Source organism: Berghia stephanieae, chromosome 7 (assembly GCF_034508935.2).
Source record: "Berghia stephanieae isolate SIO BIC M18660-M18661 chromosome 7, UCSD_Bste_1.3, whole genome shotgun sequence".
Classification (NCBI taxonomy): domain Eukaryota; kingdom Metazoa; phylum Mollusca; class Gastropoda; order Nudibranchia; family Aeolidiidae; genus Berghia; species Berghia stephanieae.
The window spans coordinates 44,632,388-44,657,387 of record NC_088366.1 but is presented as its reverse complement, the minus strand read 5'-3'; the positions used below and the strand labels follow the sequence as shown (position 1 = coordinate 44,657,387).

At 35.4% G+C, this 25,000-nt stretch overlaps 2 protein-coding genes across 3 annotated transcripts in view; both read left to right on the top strand.

Annotated features, from left to right (window-relative positions):
* Positions 1–16,080, top strand: part of LOC144977334 (uncharacterized) — a 43,110-nt gene extending 27,030 nt beyond the window's left edge. Inside the window, exon 2 of the mRNA XM_078922419.1 lies at positions 12,064–16,080. Within this exon, the coding sequence (XP_078778545.1) occupies positions 15,541–15,969 (429 nt within the window). The 5' untranslated portion in view covers positions 12,064–15,540 and the 3' untranslated portion in view covers positions 15,970–16,080. The remainder of the gene's footprint in view (positions 1–12,063) is intronic.
* Positions 1–25,000, top strand: part of LOC144977333 (uncharacterized) — a 252,281-nt gene that overhangs the window by 44,025 nt on the left and 183,256 nt on the right. The gene's annotated exons all lie outside the window — the stretch shown is intronic.

Genomic DNA, 25,000 nt, shown 5'->3' with positions numbered 1-25,000 from the left:
ACAGACATACAGAGAGACAGACAGACAGGCATCCTTCCTTCCTTTCTTCCTTCCTTCCTTTCTTCCTTCCTTTCTTCTTTCCTTCCTTTCTTCCTTCATTCCTTACTTAGATACATACATACATACATACATACATACATACATACATACATACATACATACATACATACATACATACATACATACATACATACATACATACATACATACATACATACATACATACATACATACATATATACATACATACATTCATATATACATACATACATGCATACATACATACATACATACATACATACATACATACATACATACATACATACATACATACATACATACATACATACATACATACATACATACATACATACATACATGCATGTTTGCTTGCTTGCTTGCTTCCTTCCTTCCTTTTTTCCCTCCCTTCCTTCCTTCCTTCCTTTTTTCTTTCCTTCCTTCCTTACTTCTTTTCTTCCCTCCTTCCTTTCTTTCTTCCTTCCTTCCTTCCTTCTTTCCTCCCTTTCTTCCTCCCTTTCTTCCTTTCCTTTCCTTCCTTCCTTCCTTCCTTCCTTCCTTCCTTCCTTCGTTTCAGCCTTCCTTCCTTTCTTTCTTCCTTCCTTCCTTCCTTCCTTCCTTCCTTCCTTCCTTCCTTCCTTTCTTCCTTTCTTCCTTTCTTCCTTCCTTCCTTCCTTCGTTCCTTCCTTTCTTCGTTTCTTCCATTCTTCCTTCCTTCCTTCCTTCCTTCCTTCCTTCCTTTCTTCCTTTCTTCCTTCCTTCCTTCCTTCCTTCCATACATCCATCCATCACAGACACAGGTGACAGAGTTGACTTAAAGCACCGTTCTCTATAATTTCTCCACGCATCCTTGTCAATTAACAAGCTTTTAAAATGCCATTATAATTACCGTCTCCCATGCCCATATTGCAACATTCGTGTCATATTCAATACACACGGACTTGTCAACGAAAAACATTTGTCGTTGCTGTATTTACATCTGTCTCTTCAAAATGATTATTTATCTCTCCCTCGGGACTCCCTCTGAGGCTCGGCATGTGGTCTTGTGGTATGACACTCACCTTCGGATCGGAAGGTCCCGGGTTCGAATCCCGCTCCTAGTGGCGCATAGTTGAGTCTTTTGAAAAGGCTCTTTACTCACGTTCTCTCACCATACTCAGGTGTATACCGAGTACCTGGCGGGTAACATGCGTAGTCTCTGACGGAAAAAAAAATGTATTGTCTTGTCTTACATGTTAAGTATTGCTGTTGGCGTGTAAGAGAGTTAGCTTATAGCAAGTGGGTTTAATGAGTTCACAGTGCTTGTATATCAGTTAAACTTGGTCATTATATTGAGTAGTCTAGGACAGTTTTACGTTCCAAAGTTAAAGGATTGGTCATTATATTGAGTACTAGAAAATTATTTCTTTGATCGGTGTTACTTGGTATTTGGGGATAAAAGCATTAAGTTATAGTTGGTATTCATCATTTAGGCGTACGATATTATTTGGGCGTAGCGTATTTGTTATTTGGGCGTACGGATTATTTAGGCGTACGCCATTTGATTATTTAGGCGTAAAACTGACCTTTGGTGAAAGGAATTGTGGGACAGTTTACAATAGGATATAAAACAGTGTGTCTGATCAAACGGGGATCATTCTACCTTTTGATTCTGCATTCAACTTGACCATGAGCTGCACACATTAAACCTTTTGTGCTCACCATCATTTATTTGCTTTTACGGACTTAGAAATATTCCACGTATATTGAAAATGGTTACTTAGGCAAAATTGACTTTACATGTGGACTGATTTTACGGATTTGGAATTTATGAAACTGATTGAATTATGACAATGCTATTTGATTTGGATTTGGAATTTATCATGATTTGGATTTTGAATTTATCACAAACAAATAAACTGTAAGAAATGAAACTTGGAATCTGGACTTTTATTTGAATGTTTTGGTGTTGTGCATTCAATTATCATCACCGGCCCTTGAACTCTTTCGTCATTATTAACATCTACAACACAACGCAAAGGATAATACTACCATATATGAAAAACACCACTATGCGATCATAAGCCATTACATATGTGTGCGACTACGCAACATTATGTATCTAATTTGGTGTCGTGACTCAGGATTCTTATATATTTTTATTTGGAGCCGTGATACCATGATGTAAAGATGTTATTATTCCGAACCATGGATACACAAGAAATGTATATTGTTGCGGTGTTAATATATATTGAAGTTTTTGTGAGACTCGAATTTTGAAGTGAAAATTGTGAACAGATAGGGAAATAGTTTTATTTGGGAAAGAAAATGAATATCAATTTTGACGGTGAAGTAGTGGAATTATTTTGTATTGAAATATGAAAAAAAAAATTTGAAATTATAGATGATTCCTAAAATTCTGACAAAAGACGATATTTAAAAAAAATAGATAAATATACTAAATAATATTTAAATTAAGAGTCACAGATAGAAAAGGAAATTAAAAAAAAAATATAGATATATAGGGCAATATATTATATTCAAAAAGTGAAAACAATATATTATAGAACGGCAAAATAATAATAATAATAATAATAATAATAATAATAATAATAATAATAATAATATATAATAATAATAATAATAATAATAATAATAATAATAATAATAATAATAATAATAATAATAATAATAATGCATTGATGCTACACGTATTTTATTTAATTAAAAAGAAGAGAGGGAGAGATGAAAATAAAAATTGCAGAATTTAAATGAATATTTTAGTGCGTTTTATTTTTCAAAATAAATGAAAATGCGTTTACTTACAATCAAGCGTTTCGGAATAGATCTTCGAATATTATTTGGTACCGTTAATGGCAATGCTTTGTTAATATCAGTAACAAAGATGTGTCGATTTTTATTTCAATTTTGTATGTTACTGTTGGAATTACATAGACAGTTGGTCCATTATTTAATGTTGTTACGTTTTTATTTTCTGTCAAAATGACTCAAGAAGATGATGGCAATAAAAACACGTACATTATAAGTTTTGATAATTGAAAAATGTCTTATGGTATTTGTTGTTATATTACAACATCATTGGTTATATTTTTCTCCCGTCAATAGGGATGAATTGGTAGGTTGATATTGACTCTTTGAGATTCATGGGTTCATGGCAAAGAGCAAAGTTTTATATCTGTTTGTATTCTTGGTAATAAATGTGTGGTTAACGCAGCCAAGTAATCGACAACAGAGCTTATTTACTTGTGTAATGAGACATGGCGTTATAATAGATTACATAAGACATTTGGATTTTATCACTGGAAATTAAGTTGAAATGATTTATGCGGAATATGAGTCAATCGTTGTTTTGTTTAGTTTTGTTTTGAAACGCGTTTCGTCGTGATTTTTAAAAGGAGACATATTCTCATAATAACGGAATAACGGACTTTTGGTTTAAAGTCGGAGAACAAATAAAATGACGGAGTATTAATTATTATGAAAGACTATTGTCTTGTAATGGGAGTTAAAATGTTATTACGGAAGAATAACAAAATATTGAAAATGCATTATCATGTCATGTGAGCTGATAATATTTGTGACACAAGTGGTTAACTTGTTAAGAATCAGCGAATTATAAGTAACCCATACGGTAAAATGCTGTAAATGACGGGTAAATAAGCGCAGTGATGTAAGACGCGGTAATTAAAGTGCACACGGTTTAAATTACGAGACGCAGGAATGAGGCGTTCGGGAATTTTTTATTTTGCGTTTGATTAAAGCGCATTGTTTAACATTATGAAATGATACAGAAGGCGGATAATTTTTATAAATACGATGCGCTTGGTTAAAGCGCACACATTTATCAATGCTATATTAAGAGGCGCGAGATAACGTCGCAATGAGTTATATGAATATTATTATAAGCCGAGGGCAAAGGTGCGAGACATTGAATTTTTATTGACCAGAGTGTATATCGTTTCTGCAAATATTTTGATTATCATATTTTTCTCCTATCGATTTGCTGTTGTAATTGTAATCAATATTTACTGCGTGGTTTGAATTTAACATTTATATCATAAAATTTGTAACTGAGTTGAAGAAGTTATGTTCAATTGTCAAATCTTAAGTGTGTAATCAGTCAGCAATAAATTGAAATGGTAGGAAGTGCTACGATAACACCATAATAATGATAAAATAAACAAAATCATATTTCATTAAATTAGGGATTTTCTAAGGGGAATAATTCGAGTTAATCAAAGGCAGAAGTAGTGTTTGCACTAAAACATGATACAGTCATCACGAAAGAGGACACTTGCAACCATCAGTCATAACGGGAACGCTGATGACAACGACAGAGGCAACTCAAACACAGCCACAACAGAGGTCTGGAAATGTCTTAATCCCTTTGGTCTATCCACGGATACCTTGAAATGGAGTAACAATCTCGACAACCACTACGTCATTGATACGTCCAGAATCAACACAATCTACAGACTACAAACTACACAGCAACCTCAATTACATCGTACCTTTCAACTTATACAAACTTGACAGAATTCATAAAATAATATCTGTATCAACACAGATTTCTTCCATGAACCTTTTTATATTTACATTCTTTATTGAACAATTGGATTACTTGTATTTACTTCTACAACAACAATACCCAACGATGTACGATGTCAATAATTCCATAAACGTTCAAGATACGATTGTTTTTACAAAAATGATGTCCAATTGTGAACAATACTACTTCCTTCATATGCAGTGGTGAGCGCATTCAAATTTAAACTTATGTCAATATACAAGTGTGCAGCACCCATATCTACAACTTATAAACATTGAATATTATAATAAAGCCTGTCTTAGTATCATTGTAAAAGATAAAGGCTATATATGTATATAAGACAATGCAGGAAAAGTATCGCAAAACGCCACATGAGCGATTTCCTTGGATTCATTATCGTATGATATTCAACAACCTGCGTTCAAATAACGAAAATATTGTTGACCTTATTCGACCCTACTACATAGTCTACTAGACTACGTTATTGTTACATCCTTTACCTGGTGGTGTGGACTCACGTCACCCACCGGAACTCTGCAAGATTACATCATCTACCTGGTGTTTGGACTCACGTCACCCACCGGTACTCTACAGATTACATCATCTACCTGGTGTGTACTCACATGCCACCTCATCAAAACTCGATCAACAAACACAGACAATTACAACACACGACCTCTGTCGACTACTACACACGAACTCTTTGTCAACACATGGCTGAGTTCACAACTTTCTTTTGACTTGCTGGATAAGTCAAACTTCATTTAAATTCAAGATCTCGCACACAGTTAATCTTGAATTTTTACAATTTCATCTACAATGAGATTCAACATATACACAAGACAACCACAAATATCAACGAGGAGAATCGACCCAGATGCCGGAGATGAATGGATTACAGCGACGTCACAAGACCAAGAAACAACCCAACAGGTTAAGCATACGTTTGCTACCTGTAGAGTCTTTTTTCGTCCCAATTCAAAAGACTCGAACAAATACAACACACTAATTGCAAAAGTTGGTCACTTTAGTAACAGCCCACAATCACATACTGTGTTAGATTTTACTTATTTAGTTATTTACACTGTACTAAATATGAATAAGTCGGACAGACTAATGACTGATTATTTACTAAACACTAAATATGTGATGTGAACAAGTCGGACAGACTAATGTCTGATTATTTATTAAACACTAAATATTTGAATGTGAAGACATTATGGTGATAATTCGAAGACATTTACAGAGGAAAAAGTTTTTAATTAATTAACAATAATTAAAGTGAATTTATGACACTTGGGCTATTCAGTGACCACAACACACACAACAATGCAACACGTAGACTAGATACAATCACCTCAACTCTTATAGTTGATATATTTTTTTCATTGCATGAAAACTCATTCTAAATGGAGACAATGACTTAATTAACAATTACTGACAATTTTTACAGGATGACCATTCTCAAAACGAACGGATTACTGAGAAATGTGACCTCTGATGGATGACCACAAAGAACAATTTGATATCAATGTAGTTGTAAACTACACCCTGATGACTTAAAAAGCTTAAAAAATTGAAACATCAACAATGAACAATGAATGATAATAACTTCAACTTGAATTTTAAAATGATGATAATGCTATTATTTTGATTTATTTTTTAATATTTTTTTTATTACTAATTGAAATGTAATCCTTCGTATATGGATTTAGATGTCTATAATACATTATTTGTACCACATATTATAAGTAGGAATTAATGTAATAATGTTGTTTAAATGGAATCATACAATATAAGGGAATATACAAGGTACTGGTTTTGATATGTCAGTAAATGAGTAGACATACATGGAAGCTGAGATTATCACCCATGTCGTGAAGAGTTGAATTTGAGATTGAATAAGACAACGTGAGTATATCACAAATGGAATTTGAACCATCCTTTTTCACGCAATACTATTTATGTGTGATGGGATATGACGAGAATTAAACACTTTTATTGCTATGAAGATGGAATTTAAGGTGAAAAGATATTTTTTCTTTGAACTTTTAATTACTTGATATCTTACTGTCAATGTTGTAATGCCTTAAAAAGTATAATCGATAAATATATAAATGTTTAATCAACTTTCGTGTTGGTAAATTTAAATTTTAATCACTTTTAAATGATAGATACCTTACTGTTGATGTTGTAATTTGAAAGAAAAAAAAAATCTATAATCGATATATATATCTATTTAGATGTTGTAATCAAATTTGATGTTTGTGAATTTATCAATGTTGTAATACTATAAAACCTATAATTGATATATATGAATGTTGTAATCAACTTTGGTGTTTTTGAATTTAAAGTTTAAAGTTTTTAAATATTTAACTGGTATAAGTATTATCATTTTAACATTTATTTATTACATTTTAGTTGGACATTACATATATATTTAATCTCTCACTGTAATTTTTTTGAATTGAAATTGTTTTAAAGTCAATTTAAATTCTAAGAAAGGGGCGTATGTAAGAGAGTTAGCTTATAGCAAGTGGGTTTAATGAGTTCACAGTGCTTGTATATCAGTTAAACTTGGTCATTATATTGAGTAGTCTAGGACAGTTTTACGTTCCAAAGTTAAAGGATTGGTCATTATATTGAGTACTAGAAAATTATTTCTTTGATCGGTGTTACTTGGTATTTGGGGATAAAAGCATTAAGTTATAGTTGGTATTCATCATTTAGGCGTACGATATTATTTGGGCGTAGCGTATTTGTTATTTGGGCGTACGGATTATTTAGGCGTACGCCATTTGATTATTTAGGCGTAAAACTGACCTTTGGTGAAAGGAATTGTGGGACAGTTTACAATAGGATATAAAACAGTGTGTCTGATCAAACGGGGATCATTCTACCTTTTGATTCTGCATTCAACTTGACCATGAGCTGCACACATTAAACCTTTTGTGCTCACCATCATTTATTTGCTTTTACGGACTTAGAAATATTCCACGTATATTGAAAATGGTTACTTAGGCAAAATTGACTTTACATGTGGACTGATTTTACGGATTTGGAATTTATGAAACTGATTGAATTATGACAATGCTATTTGATTTGGATTTGGAATTTATCATGATTTGGATTTTGAATTTATCACAAACAAATAAACTGTAAGAAATGAAACTTGGAATCTGGACTTTTATTTGAATGTTTTGGTGTTGTGCATTCAATTATCATCACCGGCCCTTGAACTCTTTCGTCATTATTAACATCTACAACACAACGCAAAGGATAATACTACCATATATGAAAAACACCACTATGCGATCATAAGCCATTACATATGTGTGCGACTACGCAACAGGCGACCGTTTTAGACTGCACTTGAAGGACATAGTCATAAGTGGAGTTGATAAATATCCGAGTTTGCTTTTTCCCTTTAAACTCGACAGAAAGGGATTAACTTTGGCCCCATCGGCTGAAGGATATGTTGTTTAAGTGTATGTGTGCAGCAGCAGCAGCAGCAGTAATAGTAGTAGTAGTAGTAGTAGTAGTAGTAGTAGTAGTAGTAGTTGTATGTAGTTGCATGTAGTTGTAGTAGTCGTATGTAGTAGAAGTGGTAGTAGTAGTAGTAGTAGTAGTAGTAGTAGTAGTAGTAGTAGTAGTAGTAGTAGTAGTAGTAGTAGTAGTAATAGTAGTAGTAGTAGTAGTAGTAGTAGTAGTAGTAGTAGTAGTAGTAGTAGTAGTAGTAGTAGCAGTAGAAAAGAAACCGGAGCATTATATAGCGTAATATCCACTAAACGTGTTCAAAGCAGCAGCGGCAATGATAATAATGATAAATAGCATAGATGTATACATATGAATAAGTATAGGAATGGGTAAAAAACAATTAACATTTTTATTTAGTTTTCGTTTTGCATACATCGCTTTTATTTAATCTTTGCCACGAATCCATGACAAGACACACGAGATAACAACAACGACCAGCCTTGTCAGTGTTCACATCTTCTTATCACCTTCTTGTCACCTTTGTTATTCATAGCCAAATATAATAATAGTATTTTTTTATTCTCTATTTACATGGGGAATAATAGTCCCTATTATTGTTTTACCGGACACTGAACAGTGAACACTGGACAACGCCTAAGGTGACTGTCCATTTCGGCCGCAACGTGCAAAACATGATTTTTATTCCATTTTGGCCAGAATTTTTTCATAACTTGAAATATGGATGAGTTACCATGACTCCCAAATTGTCAAACTCTGTTAAATCTACGAGCTACAAAACTTTTTTTTTTCATTTGAAGGCTCAGGTTTAAGAATTTTTGACAAGTTAAGGGTTCTATGACTTTTCTGGCCATAATTTTGAAATGCCTTTTTTCGGCAAACTTGCACCGGACAGAATGTAAAGCAAGAGACAAGATAGGATCCATGTGTATTAATAAATCACAACGAGGTCCACTTTCAAAGATATCTGAAGCTCAATAAAAGGGTCCTTATAGCTCAGCTGGTAGAGCACTCGGCTTACGGGTAAAGGCGGCCAGATTCGTACCTTGATGCAATTTTAAGTTGATTTTTAAGAATTTTTTCCGCAAAGTGATGAAGTGCGAAAGACGAGCTTCTTAATGTTGTGGAACTCGGGATAAGGCATTGTGGCTCTGAAGTTGAACTGTAGCTCTACATTATCATAGAACATAATTCGACTCATACACAGACGAAACCGATTCAATCCAAATTTTAGGTCGGATTTTGTCAATTCTGACACCCCTCCTCTCCCCCCCCCCCCCCCCCCCCCCCCCCCCCCCCCCCCCCCCCCCCCCCCCCCCCCCCCCCCCCCCCCCATTCCCACTCTCGCCCCACTGTCCTTTCTGCGATAGCCTAACTTTCTACGTTGAAGATTGCAAGGAGTTTGTTAACAATTCCTTTACGCTACAGAAACCGGGATGAACTCCGACTCCATGGGCCCGATGGCTATGAAACGGAGTTATATTAATAAGCAATGTTTTATTAGTGCCTGAAACTTTGAAGAGTAGCAGGTGCTGAATTATTTGTTAGTGAAATGGCCTACGATATATTGAGCTGGAGTTTAATACCGGTTTCTGTTGCGTTAAACAACAGTAAAAGCGTTTATAACTCTTAGAATAGGGCGCTTTTCTACCGCAACGTGCTTTTCTGATAGATTTATTGGACCACGCCACCCAATCAGTGGTAGTCGAACAAAAAAATATCTTTACCTACGGTACACCATGGAAGTCTTAGCCTTCATACCTCTCCAGATTGCGATGATCGGAGTGCTTAATCGCCGGCTTGGGGCCCGCGGACTTGAGTTACTTCCGTCTTGTTTCCAAGTCCAAAATTGTACCGCAACACCACAGCGACACCCCCATTACGAAAGGGATGGACATTTCTCATACGAACCCTTATTGATTAATTGACCAATCGGCTCTCCCAACTGATTTATTGATAAATTTCTTTCATGTATTCATCCTCGGGTTTTCTCGTCGCTTCCCTTTGTTTCTCATTGGTGTATAGTATGTACCTACCCCCATTTTAGAGAGCGGTGTGGGCTCCTGAAGTCTGGGATCGTAAAAGAATAAAATACTTACAAAAAGTTGAAAATGGAAAGGCTTCGGATCGAAACAGCACAAACAATAAACGTTTCGGGTACAAACCCTTCTCCACCAAAACAGTAAACAAAGGAACGTTGAAACATTGTGAGAACTGTATCGTCTGTATTCCTGGGTAGTTGGAGTATGACAATGAATGAAAAGGTAGCTTTTACATTTACCACAGTTTTAAAACCGCTAGATAGTTCTATCTCGTGAAGTTTTGTATGTATGTGTATTGGGGGTGGGGGGGGGGGGGGTGGGGGGCGTGCAGTGAAACACAAAATAATAATTAATATGGTTATTAAATAACATCATGGTCTACCAATTGTGTCAGCTATAAAAAAGTAGTCCTCCAGAGCCATTAGGCTCATGGAGCCGGAGTATCTCCCGGTTTCCATAGCGCGAAATTGACAATAACAATTGCTTGCTATCCTTTGGATAGGAGGCTAGTCTATCACAAAGTACTTTCCGCCAAAAAATCTCGACTGCCCGGGATCGATCTTGGTCCCTTTGCGTGTGAAACGAATGCTCTACCAACTGAGCTATCGGGACCCCCGTCAGCTTTAAACTCGGACCTATTGATTTATTGATAGATTACTTTTATGTATTCATCTCGTCGCTTCTCTTCGTTTCTCATTGATATCTGATATCTAGTATGTATCTACCCCAGTTTTAAAACCCCTAGGATAGTTTAGTTGTATCTTTTTATTTCATTTCATTATTCCTTATGTGGCTGGAAGTTGTGTATCTATGTGTATGTGCGTGTGTGTGTGTGTGGGGGGGGGGGGGGGGGCATTGAATCACAATAGAATTATATGGTTATTAAATAACGTCTTTCCAAACCAATTGTATCAGCCTCTAACACGGACCAATTATGAGAGAAGCTACAAAAAATGCAGGTGGGCGTTTGTATGGAGATTCTTCTGTCATATGAACACGAGTCGAATGATGTCTGTATCGTTTTAATGTACAATTTGTGCATAGAAATGGGGGAAGCATTTATGACAAACGAGTTCATATTTATCTCGAGTACGCAACGACGTGCACATATTTTCAGGTCTGATAACTGAATGCAGTTTGGACCCTGTTTTAACATTGTTGTAATGGACATTATTTTGCGTTGTTTTGGGAGTAGCCTATTTCCATTCGCTGTGGTGTTGCTCGTTACAATTTGGGCTATCAGACTTGCAATGAGTAGAGTTGGTACGTACGAACCAAAGACCCATCTGGTGTAAGATAAGTTGTTTTTATGTTGTTGTTTTTCCATACCCATACATTTTATTAATAGGGAATAACAATTTACAAAAATTGTTAATAAGCTACAATAAAAAAAATGATTTTTTCAATTCAACGCTTTGAGGTGTGATGTCTGAAGAGAAACACGAGTAAAACCAATGCGCCAAAATCTATGTGCACATATTTTCCCAATAATTGTTATAGGCTCTTTGTTGTAATGGAAATATCTGAGATGCACATTCTTCCCACCAAATCCAAATATCAGTAACACAACCCTTTAGTCACATGGAACACTTATAAAAGACGTCTAACTTCTACGTCATGACACAAGACCGAAGGACTAGAGCTCAGGAGGTCACTGGTTCGAAGTAAGTAAGTAAGTAATGGAAATACTCTCAAACCAAAGAAACCTATTGTTCATTATAACAATGTTAAATCAAACCCATAATTGCGTTCGGTTATCATAATTGTTACTATACACGCATCGGCCAAAGCAAAAAGAAAATAAATCTGAAAACATTTTGATGGCGACGTCGATTCTTCTGTTTCCTTTTCCCAAAAGGCCACCAGTAGCTAGAGGAAAGTAAACGGTCAGTTTCATTGTAGCATCCAACGAAATGATTTTTTAAAATAGCAACTTGAAATTACAAAGACCAGAAATAGCGTCAAATTTCGATTCTTTACCGTTGGAATTTTTGAAAAGGTCTGGACGATGTGTCCCTGGTTGCATAAAAAAAGAAAATGGCGGCGCTCGACCTCTCACTTGCCAGTTTTGATGACATATTCCCCTCTGTTGTCATATCTGCCCCTCTCACTAAATCTGTGGATAGGTCTTGTAGGTTTGCAGGTCTGATAACCGAAATTGTTGTCATGGAAACCCGACGCAAGATATTGCCCTCGTTGCAGCAATGTTGAATCGAGCCCATTGATTACGGTCGGTTGTCAGACCTGCAAATGTGCTCACGTTGATGGCGATGTACATGTCGTGTACATGTCGGGTGTAACGAAATGCTTCCGTGTAGGCGTCAGTTTACGACAGGATGTACGTCGTCGTAGTATTAGTTGTTGTTGTTATTGTAATCCCTCCGGAACAACCCTTCTTTTGTTGATACAGGTCGTATCAGATCATGCACCTATGGCCCGGAAGTTTGAATTAAACTACGTAGTGTGGGTGTTATTGTGAGAAAGGCATCAATCTTGTTTTCTCCGTAAACTTATAAGCAAAGTAGGATCCCTGTATTCTACGGGAGTGACTTTGTTATGGTATGGCTTGATTGATATCTCGTAACTATGGGGCTGACGAATTTATTTATCCTTGATATGAGGATGTCCGGTATCAGGATGGGTTGTTGTTGTCCATGATTATGGAATCTGGGGGAGTTTTAAGGAATTTCAGATGTTTACGGATATGACTAACATCCGTTTGTGTGGGTAGAATTTTGCTTCGTTTGCTTGATTTTTGCCTATAAATGCCAGAGTTTTGAGCAGTTTCTTCAGACCACTCAGCGGAGTCTTTTAGGCTCATTGTCTCAAAAGAGACCACTCAGCGGAGTCTTTTTGGCTCATTGTCTCAAAAGAGACCAGACAGCGGAGTCTTTTAGGCTCATAGTCTCTAAGCGATAACCACAGCGGAGTCTTTTAGGCTCATTTGTTTAACTCTTGTGTAGAGTTGGATTAAAGTCTTGTGTAGACTTTGTAGTGCTCAAAGTTCGAGCTGAAACACGTTTTGTGTTAACTCTTGTGTAGAGTGTGATTTAAGTCTTGTGTAGACTTTGTGGTGCTCAAAGTTTGAGCTGAATCAAGTTGTGTTATAACTCTTGTGTAGAGTTTGATTAAAGTCTTGTGTAGACTTAATTTGTGATTTCAATAATCTGTTCGGCTCTGTGAATGAGCCGTTGGAGGCTGGGCTTTAACAAGCCAACTTTAGGCTATACGCTCATAGCTTGACACTAATAGAAACTGAACATTTGCCTGTTTTATAAGTTACCTGTGAAGAACCATTTGCTTATTTTAATATCAGAACATTGAGAAACAATTGATCTGTTTATGAATACTGTGAAATCAGAACAATTTCAAGAAGAGACAAATTAACAATATTAGAACAACCTTACAGTTTTTGTTGAATATCAAGGACACTCTTTTGGCTTTCTTCTACACGTCTGGATTGTGTTTAGTTAGTTAGTTAATTATTAGTTGCCTGTATGACTGTGATGGTTGCAACCTATCTGTGAGATTGTCTGATGTGGTAGCGGTTTGGTAAAGTATTGATAATTAATTGATTTAATTATATATTGTCATATCGCTTTCATATCATATTCATCATCACATCACCTCCATCAAATTGTCATCCATCTATTTGATTTCATACTTATTACATCTATCATTTCATCTTCATATCTCATAATATCTTTGTTATATTGTAATAAAATATATCTTCATTTAGCTTCAAAACCTTTATCAACGTATTGTGTTTGGTTATTGATCGATGTCGTAGCTTGAATATAGCACACATAAACAAGGTTGCAAACTGCGCTACATAAGCATACGGTTTACGTGCGCACTTTGTGACATAATTTGGTGTCAGAAGTGGGATTCTTATTGTTGTGCATTCAAGAGACATCGCGACCAAACAATTGTTGAGACAGGTTAGGGAGTTTTTTCAAACTTGAGATAGATACTATCTTTGAGCTTAAAGCAAATTGGTATCCATTTAATGGTTATAAGACTGTCATTATACGCAAGGTGTAATGCAAGTTATTCTGGTAATTTTCACTTGTTCGGTTATACGTTGTCAGTCATCTGTCATAGTGATACGGATCACTGACTTAGCGCGAAAGCGGTACTCGCGCTGTAAAGCCTCCAGTGTCCCCCCTCTCCCTTTTGTAAGGAACGAAGGTGGTTGTTGGGGTAATTTGATTCCGTGTAGGAATCTGGGAGACTATTGTGTTGGTCCCGTGTGAGGATCTGTATTAAATCATTTGTTCTGACTTTCTATGCACATATAGTAAGTCAAGGTATTGATTCTGTGTAAGAATCTGGGTGAAGATATTTTGTTGATTCTGAGAGAGAATCTGGGTGAAGATATTTTATTGATTCTAAGAAAGAATCTGGGTGAAGATATTTTGTTGATTCTAAGAAAGAATCTGGGTGAGGATGTTTTGTTGATTCTAAGAGAGAATCTGGGTGAAGATATTTTGTTGATTCTAAGGAAGAATCTGGGTGAAGACATTTTGTTGATTCTGTGTAAGAATCTGGGTGAAGATATTTTGTTGATTCTAAGAAAGAATCTGGGTGAAGATATTTTGTTGATTCTGAGAGAGAATCTGGGTGAAGATATTTTGTTGATTCTGAGAGAGAATCTGGGTGAAGACATTTTGTTGATTCTAAGAAAGAATCTGGGTGAAGATATTTTGTTGATTCTGAGAGAGAATCTGGGTGAAGACATTTTGTTGATTCTAAGAAAGAATCTGGGTGAAGATATTTTGTTGATTCTAAGAGAGAATCTGGGTGAAGATATTTTGTTGATTCTAAGAGAGAATCTGGGTGAAGATATTTTGTTGATTCTAAGAAAGAATCTGGCTGAAGATATTTTGTTGATTCTGAGAAAGAATCTGGGTGAAGTTATTTTGTTGATTCTGAGAAAGAATCTGGGTGAAGATAGTTTTTATGATTCCGTGTGGGGAATCTGGGTGAAGCTATTTTGTTGATTCCGTGTGAGGAATCTGGGTGAAGCTATTGTGTTGATTCCGTGTGGGGAATCTGGGTGAAGCGTTGGTTCCGTGTGAGGACCTGTATTAAATCAGTTGTTTTGACTCTAATATACGTCTATATTAAGTCAATGTTTTGATTCTGTGTAGGAATCTGGGTGAAGCGTTGGTTCTGTGTTAGGACCTGTAGTAAATTTGTTTTGATTCTATATTTGAGTCTATATATAGATCAATGTTGAATTCCGTGTAGGAATCGGTATTAATTGCCTGTTTTGAATCTGTTTTGGGATCTATATTGACCGCATATCGTTAATAAGGTTACTTGTAATACCACTTTATTCTACGTGAAAGTAACATTTACCGCAACAGTGTCGATAAACATATTGAAGTTTGTTTATTTGAATTTGAATTGGTTTGATTAATTGTCCTAGAGATGGATGTGGAAAGATTAATTAAACCTGGAGAAAAATTGGAGTTAAGGGGTGAAGATCTCCGTGCTTGGGTGACAGCCCAGTTACAAGAAGATGAAGAGAGAAAAGAGAAGGAGAGAGAACGTGCCAAAGAAGAGGAGGAGATAAGCAGAGCACGAGCTCAAAGACAAGAAGCTCTGATGGAGAAAGAGCTTGAACTGCTTAGGTTAAAGTCGGAGTGTCAGGCTTCCTCCAACAACGACAGTATGACAAGTGACATTCGATCATTTACTCATGCTCCCACTGTTAAGAGTCCTCGACTTCCATGTTTTGACGAAAACAAGGATCATGAACCACCGAAATGCATGACACACGGCAAGGTGGAGTTGAAGTGTGGATGTGTGATGCCGATGTTGTCTGTTGAAGGAAGGGACAACCATGAGCCCAAATAATTGTCGAGATCGATGTGATCTTGAGGCATTTCGATGATCTAACTAAATGTTGTACCAAATTTAGTCTTAGGGGGGAGATATGTAACGAAATGCTTCCGTGTAGGCGTCAGTTTACGACAGGATGTACGTCGTCGTAGTATTAGTTGTTGTTGTTATTGTAATCCCTCCGGAACAACCCTTCTTTTGTTGATACAGGTCGTATCAGATCATGCACCTATGGCCCGGAAGTTTGGATTAAACTACGTAGTGTGGGTGTTATTGTGAGAAAGGCATCAATCTTGTTTTCTCCGTAAACTTATAAGCAAAGTAGGATCCCTGTATTCTACGGGAGTGACTTTGTTATGGTATGGCTTGATTGATATCTCGTAACTATGGGGCTGACGAATTTATTTATCCTTGATATGAGGATGTCCGGTATCAGGATGGGTTGTTGTTGTCCATGATTATGGAATCTGGGGGAGTTTTAAGGAATTTCAGATGTTTACGGATATGACTAACATCCGTTTGTGTGGGTAGAATTTTGCTTCGTTTGCTTGATTTTTGCCTATAAATGCCAGAGTTTTGAGCAGTTTCTTCAGACCACTCAGCGGAGTCTTTTAGGCTCATTGTCTCAAAAGAGACCACTCAGCGGAGTCTTTTAGGCTCATTGTCTCAAAAGAGACCAGACAGCGGAGTCTTTTAGGCTCATAGTCTCTAAGCGATAACCACAGCGGAGTCTTTTAGGCTCATTTGTTTAACTCTTGTGTAGAGTTGGATTAAAGTCTTGTGTAGACTTTGTAGTGCTCAAAGTTCGAGCTGAAACACGTTTTGTGTTAACTCTTGTGTAGAGTGTGATTTAAGTCTTGTGTAGACTTTGTGGTGCTCAAAGTTTGAGCTGAATCAAGTTGTGTTATAACTCTTGTGTAGAGTTTGATTAAAGTCTTGTGTAGACTTAATTTGTGATTTCAATAATCTGTTCGGCTCTGTGAATGAGCCGTTGGAGGCTGGGCTTTAACAAGCCAACTTTAGGCTATACGCTCATAGCTTGACACTAATAGAAACTGAACATTTGCCTGTTTTATAAGTTACCTGTGAAGAACCATTTGCTTATTTTAATATCAGAACATTGAGAAACAATTGATCTGTTTATGAATACTGTGAAATCAGAACAATTTCAAGAAGAGACAAATTAACAATATTAGAACAACCTTACAGTTTTTGTTGAATATCAAGGACACTCTTTTGGCTTTCTTCTACACGTCTGGATTGTGTTTAGTTAGTTAGTTAATTATTAGTTGCCTGTATGACTGTGATGGTTGCAACCTATCTGTGAGATTGTCTGATGTGGTAGCGGTTTGGTAAAGTATTGATAATTAATTGATTTAATTATATATTGTCATATCGCTTTCATATCATATTCATCATCACATCACCTCCATCAAATTGTCATCCATCTATTTGATTTCATACTTATTACATCTATCATTTCATCTTCATATCTCATAATATCTTTGTTATATTGTAATAAAATATATCTTCATTTAGCTTCAAAACCTTTATCAACGTATTGTGTTTGGTTATTGATCGATGTCGTAGCTTGAATATAGCACACATAAACAAGGTTGCAAACTGCGCTACATAAGCATACGGTTTACGTGCGCACTTTGTGACATCGGGGTGTAATGATAATAATACTGATGATGATGATGATGATGATGATGATGGTGGTGGTAATGATAATGATAATTAATAATAATAATGATACTACTACGACTACTACTACTACTACTACTACTACTACTACTACTACTACTACTACTACTACTACTACTACTACTACTACTACTACTACTAACTACTACTAACTACTACTATCTGCTGCTCTACTACTACTACTACTACTACTACTACTACTACTACTACTACTACTACTACTACTACTACTACTACTACTAATAATAATAATAATAATAATAATAATAATAATGATGATGATCATGATGTTGATATTTAATAATAATAATAATAATAATAATAATAATAATAATAATAATAATAATAATAATAATAATAATAATAATAATAATAATAATAATGATAATAATAATAATAATAATAATAATAATAATAATAATAATAATAATAATAATAATAATAATAATAATAATATAATAATAATAATAATTATCACACCATTAAGACAAATGGCGCCTACAAATTTAAATATATAGATTACAATGTTTACAAAGATATATTGAGTATGGTGACTGCTGGTTGATTGTTTGCTGTGTATGCATTGTTTGTATATTTAGTGTGTTTTTTGTTTGTGACTGTGTGTATGTGTGTATGTATGTGTGTGTGTGTATGTGTGTGTGTGTTGTTGTTGTTGTTGTTAAAGTCAGTCACTCTATTTTTTGTCCGTACGAATGCATTGTCGACTCGTTAACACTAACAGAACACATCGCCATCCAGTGTTGTAAATAAACATAGGAAAATAATAAATTTCGTCGGCGTCTGATTCCAATCGCATCAGCCCATTGAATTGTGTCTCATTTCGCGTAAAAGTCGTGGTTATTTTCATTCTTATCTTCTTTCTTTTTATCTGTTTGTTTGTTTGTTTGTTTGTTTGTTTGATTACAGATAATTTATTGCCACAAACAAAATCAATGTGTGACCCACCGTTTCAAAACGGTATTATGTTGGTAAGAATCAGATGCTAAAAATATTTGAAGCCAAACGGATAAAAATGTAACATTTTTTGGTGTGCTATTTAATGTTATTATTATTGTTATTATTATTATTATTATTATTATTATTATTATTATTATTATTATTATTATTATTATTATTATTATTTATTATTATTATTATTATTATTATTATTATTATTATTATTATTATTATTATTATATTTGTTAGAATAATTTGTTCAGAGAGATGTTATGGTGAATGGCCAATGCCTAAAAATAAACCCTTGAATAAACTCTTGGTATTTAGTCTTCTAGAATTCTTTACTCATTATCCTCAATAAAACATGTAAACTCAATCCAAGTCTGATATTTTTGGCTATACATTCAATTTAATTTCCGGCATCTTAGTCATCCGGACATACAGCCAATTTGAGACGATGAGTCACATTTTAACGTGTGTTTTTTTTTTGTTTGCTTGTTTGTTTGCTTTTGTTTTGTTTTTTTGCTTTTTTTTTTGTGTGTTTTTTTTTTTTTTTTTGGGGGGGGGGGGGGGGGGGGTTGGATGTGGCCGAATCCGTATTTTCTTCTCCATCTTATCTTTTAATTTTAACCAGAATCCTTAAGGGAAATGGATAAATATTATATATATATATATATATATATATATATATATATATATATATATATATATATATATATATGTGTGTGTGTGTGTGTGTGTGTGTAAATATATTTATTTTTATTTTTTTAATTATTACTCAACGGATTATTAGATTCAAAATTAGAATTACATACCCCACGTATTTTAAAGCAACGAGTGAAATAATTAGAAAGGTACATAAGACAATGAGTGCTTGCTCCACGCACTTTTCTGAATTTAAAGCAACCGTGCGATACCGTCATGTTAAAAAAAGGATTTATTTTATTTTATTTTATTTTATTTTATTATTATTTTTTTTATTTTTAATTCAAGGAATTTACAGATTGTAATTATTTACGGTCTGTTGCTCGTATGGTAAATATTTTATTATAAAGCAAATACATACGTGTTAATGTGGGCCAATGTGGTTTTAAAAAAGGAAATAAACCACACAAGTAAACGATCAAAGACGAACCAGCAACACTACCCCCCCCCCCCCCCCCAAGACCACCATCACCACAACAAGCAACAACGAAAACAACATCAACGTTAAGTAAATAAACAACAAAATAACAAGCACTTCATCATCATCACCATCATCATCATCATTGACTACAACTACAACAACAACAAAGTTATTAGATAATGACGATAAAAGGATAAACACGTTTATAAAAGTAAACGAATGCCCAGATCCAAGCAACAGTAGCTGTAGTATCTTGGTGCTATCCAACGGTTTTTAATTATTTTTGTTTGTTTTTGTTTTTTGTTTTGTTTTGGCCTGCTATGGTCTGAATGCAGAGTGGTCAGTGAAGTGGTCAGTCAACAGCCGCCAGTGTCCAACCAACCCAGTGAACTGTCAGGAGACAAGTCCTATTCGCGTCGGATTGCATGTCATTGCTGTCGTTGCCGACTAACCCATTGCTATTATTTATGGGTATAAAATTATTATTACGATCTACGATTACAGTGAAACTCCGTTATACCGTCAAACCGTCGTTGACTAACTCATTGCTATTGTTTATGTGTATAAAATTATTATTACGATCCATGATTACAGTGAAACTCCGTTATACCGTCATTGTCTTATCGGCTAACCCATTGCTATTATTTATGTGTACACATTATTATTACTATTACGATCCATGATTACAGTGAAACTCCGTTATACCGTCAAACCGTCATTGCCGACTAACTCAATGCTATTGTTTATGTGTATAAAATTATTATTACGATCCGTGATTACAGTGAAACTCCTTTATACCGTCATTGTCTTATCGGCTAACCCATTGCTATTATTTATGTGTACAAATTATTATTATTATTACGATCCATGATTACAGTGAAACTCCGTTATACCGTCATTGCCGACTAACCCATTGCTATTATTTATGTGTACTAAATTATTATTACGATCCATGATTACAGTGAAACTCCGTTATACCGCCATTGCCGACTGATTCCTTGCTATAATTTATGTGTACAAAATTATTATTACGATCCATGATTACAGTGAAATTCGTTATACTGTCGTTGTCTTGACGCCTAATCCATTTCTGTTATATTACGATCCAGGACCCTACATTGGAACTCCGTTATAACAACGTGTTTATGGTCAGGTTAGCGAGTTATGAAGAATCAGCAATTGCTGTTCCTTGTGTGCATAAAATTATTATTTAGGTACATGAATGTACAGTGAACTCTATCATACGGTCGTTGCCAACTAACCCACAATAAAAGGTGATGATCGCCAAAAGAAAGTGAAAAATGTGTAACTGTTTAGTGATGCTCAAAGAGAACAAATGAACCCATTTGTCGTCCAATTGATGCAACTCACCATTCACTTTCTTTTGGTGCCTGTCGCCTTGTATTTTGGCGTAATTGTTTTTTTGTGGGGGATCAGTATCAGATGAATAAACGAAGGCTACACGCTAGGGAGCTTGGGGGTTAAAGGAAGGAGGGCGTTATAGCGAGAATTCACTGTACGTACAGCAGGTGACGGACGGTTGTAAGCTGTTATGTAGGGCTATGTACTCACAGGACAAGTCGTATGTATCATGTATGTAGTAGTAGTAGTATGTCCTGTTGTCGTTTTTAGCCTGTCACACAATGCCATTAACACCTGGTGACGTTGTTACGTGTGCTCTGGCTAACTAATAATGAAGATGGCGTTGGAGGTGTTTCGCTAGCTCACACCAGCTGCTACTGCTGTGCTGTTCTATATTTATAACAGGATGTTTGCATCCAATCTGACAGTTATTAATGGTATGCGGTTAACTCCTCATAGCTGCTGTTCTTGACTTTAACGCCGACCAACCGAAATGTTCAAGCTCTCCTGATTCTAAACACATTTCCGATGCAAGCGAGCTAAAATTATAGATAGTTCGAAGATGACGTCACTCAGGTCTTTGTTATTGTTTTTTGCCATCCGCGTTTATGAGTAATGCTCACTGAACTGTATTAACCTGACTATAAACGTTCATGGATAAACACAGTTTTGTGTGTTGGTCCGTAAAACTTCCGGATGGTAATGTTATGAGCTTCTCAGCCAAGCGCATACTATCTATAAAATGCATGGGATTGTACGGTGTTATAAATAATGCAATGCCAAGCATGACTGCGTCAAAAGATTGTGATTAGTGTTCACAAACTGCTCAGCCACCCGATCCGGCTGGCAGGCATATACTGAAATTTACTATGGGTGAACTTAAATGCTGACCAGCTCCACTCACCAAAATAGTCGTAACCAACACATAAAACCATTTCCCAGTGTTTGTTTACCATGACATTTAAAAAATAATATTATTTTCATAGTTCTATTTCATTATGGGACCACCTTTTTATCTCTCTCTCTCTCTCTCTCTCTCTCTCGGTTCATTGGCAAATCTGTTGTTTTAAAAAAGATATAGAGCACATTATGGCCTGCACATCATTTCATTGTAATTGACGGTTTAAAGAAGAAGAAAAAAAAACAGGCTTCCAGTATCGTATCTTTGGCTTATACCTTACCTTACCCGGGTTCCATCTCTTTCCAGAGGTCGGATGTCATGGCCTCCCATCCTTCACGGTCCTCGTTACAGTCCGTCATGCGCCGTCCTGTAGCTTCCTTGATGCCATCTGTCCAGGATTTCCTTTGTCTTCCTCGGCCTCTCTTTCCTTCAATTCTTCCCTCCATTATCCTTTTTTCGAGACTATCATGTCTTCGCATATGTCCAAAATATGACAGCTTTTTGTGCTTCACAGTCAAAAGAAGTTCTTTTTGTTAACAGATGATAAAAGCCTTTAATGACTGGGTTTGAGTTTACTCTACTTGATCAAATAATTTCTCTCATTAGTTATCAGACTATAAAAAGTGGTCCTTCAGAGCCATTAGGCCCACGGAGAAGGAGTTTATCCCGGTTTCTATAGTGGGAAACGGACAGTAGCAATTGGGTATTAGTTCTCACTAAAGCGCTTCTAACAGACTATAACCATTAAGGGGCGGTTTGGGTCTTTTCTAAAAAAAATTTAATCACCAATATTGGGCGGTTTTAATAATTCTGTATCGTCATTATAGGTTTTAAAAAAACAACATTTATGGTGACAAATTTTAATTATCTGTGTTGATACCCATTTTGCGACCTAAATTGGAGGTCTGACATAAAAAAAAATATAACAATCTTGTGGCAAATGTTCCACAAAAACTATTGAAGGAATTACCTTCATATTCTTCCCTCTTATCAACAATGTACCATAGTGTGTCACCATAGAGAGATTTTACGGCTTCAGCTTATGGAATTTTTATTAGAACATTACAAAGTTGAGAATCAAAATGTTATGACAATTTATGTTAAAAAATCGGAATTAGGATTATAATTCAAAATTCACATATTTTATCAAAAAAATCTCTCTATGGTGATATAATACATTATCTCTGTGATAACTTTGGAAATTTTCAGACAATTTCATTGAATAGATTCCGAGAAACGTTTGACACAGAACCCTTAGAAAAATGACATATTGAGAAAATAGCAAAATAGCTTCCCGTTTTTCACACTTTTCTTACTACCTGTACCATATTCGACTGTGTTTTTCGTGCCTTTATAGACTATTTTAAGAATTTGGACTTCAATTATATTATTTCTTAGATAATAAAATATCATTTTCCACCAAAATCTCAAAATCAATTTTTCGAAGGATTTTCCTAATAATTAGACCCAAACCGCCCCTTAAAAGTCACACGAAGTTTTGTGTGTTGGTACAATTGATCTGGCAGGCAGAACATGTGATTAGTATATTTCATCTCATAGCGTTACTATAAAAGAGGATGATTCCAGATTATATTGCGGTAATATTATCTTTAAACACTTTTTCCCCCTTCATTACTCCAGACCTGCCTATTTGAACATGTATAAGTTCGTAATTCATAGGTGATAAAAATTGTAGTTGCTATAGTTAATCTTAAAAATTAAGAACTTACCCTCACCAGGATTAGTTAACACATCAAAATCCTTAATATTATGTAGTCTGGCATCAACTTTCATTTTCATTAGGTTTTAATGGCTTTGTAGATGCTCATGAAGTTCTGAAATCGGAACCAAAAAGTACGTAATGCTGCGAATTTTTCGAAATAATAGGCAGGTCTGTTTCTCGTTTCTACTGAGTTAATTGATTAAATTCATTCACGGCATTGAGCCGTGTTATTTTTTGTTGTTGTCAGTCCCCGCCTAATACTGGAGAACTTTCCCACGACGGGAAAAACTTTTTTATTCCATTCTTAATATGTATTACAATATACATGCATACATACATAATAAATATATCGCCGAATCGTGACAAAACGTCTTTTTTCACTTTGGCCTGAAATAGTTTAAGTTTACTTCTTCAGCCGTGTGACACAAAGTCTCCCATATTGTGGTATTGTACAGAGCGAAGAAAAAAAGCAAGTGAAATTTTTGAGCGGTCTTATCTGTAATGATAACATTTCAAATGAGGATTTTACTTTCAAAATTGGTTAAGTCGCTTTTTCATAAATCTGAGAATACTGTTATTAATCTATTTTATTTATTTATTTATTTTATTTTTTGGTCATTTATTTGATGATATAAAGAGGTCAATCTTGGGCATTTATGTAAACGCAGTATCCTTTTTAATGACATAAAGAGGTCTATCTTAGGCATTTATATAGAGCAGTATCCACTAAACGTGCTCAGAACGCTTTATAAGGGCCCCCTAACCAACAGCAGCATTTAAACTGTAGGAGGAGAGATGACGTCTGTTAGGCGTTATTACAAATTTTCCGACAGAGACAACGCTGTTAACTCATTTTGCACCTGAGCATATGAGAGAATGTGAGTAAATAGCCTAACTATGCTCCGCTGAGAGCGGGACTCTAACCCAGGACTTTCCGATTTGAAGTAGTACTTTTAGAGCCAACAGGCCCATGGAGTTTATCCCGGCTTCTATAGCGTGTACGGACTCTAGCAATCACTTGCTACCCTTTGGATAGGACGCTAGTCAATCGCAAAATATTTTCCACCAGATCTAACAGATTCAGCTACCCAATCACTGCTGAGTGGACAGGGAGGTCAGAAAAAAATATCGACTGCACCTGGGATCGATCTCCGTCCCTTTTTCTTGTGAAGCGAGTGTGCTCTACCAACTGAGCTATCGGGACTAGTGTTTATCCCGACAATACTGGACTAAGGCGATGGGTCACCTGTATATTATTGTCCTGGGCCTC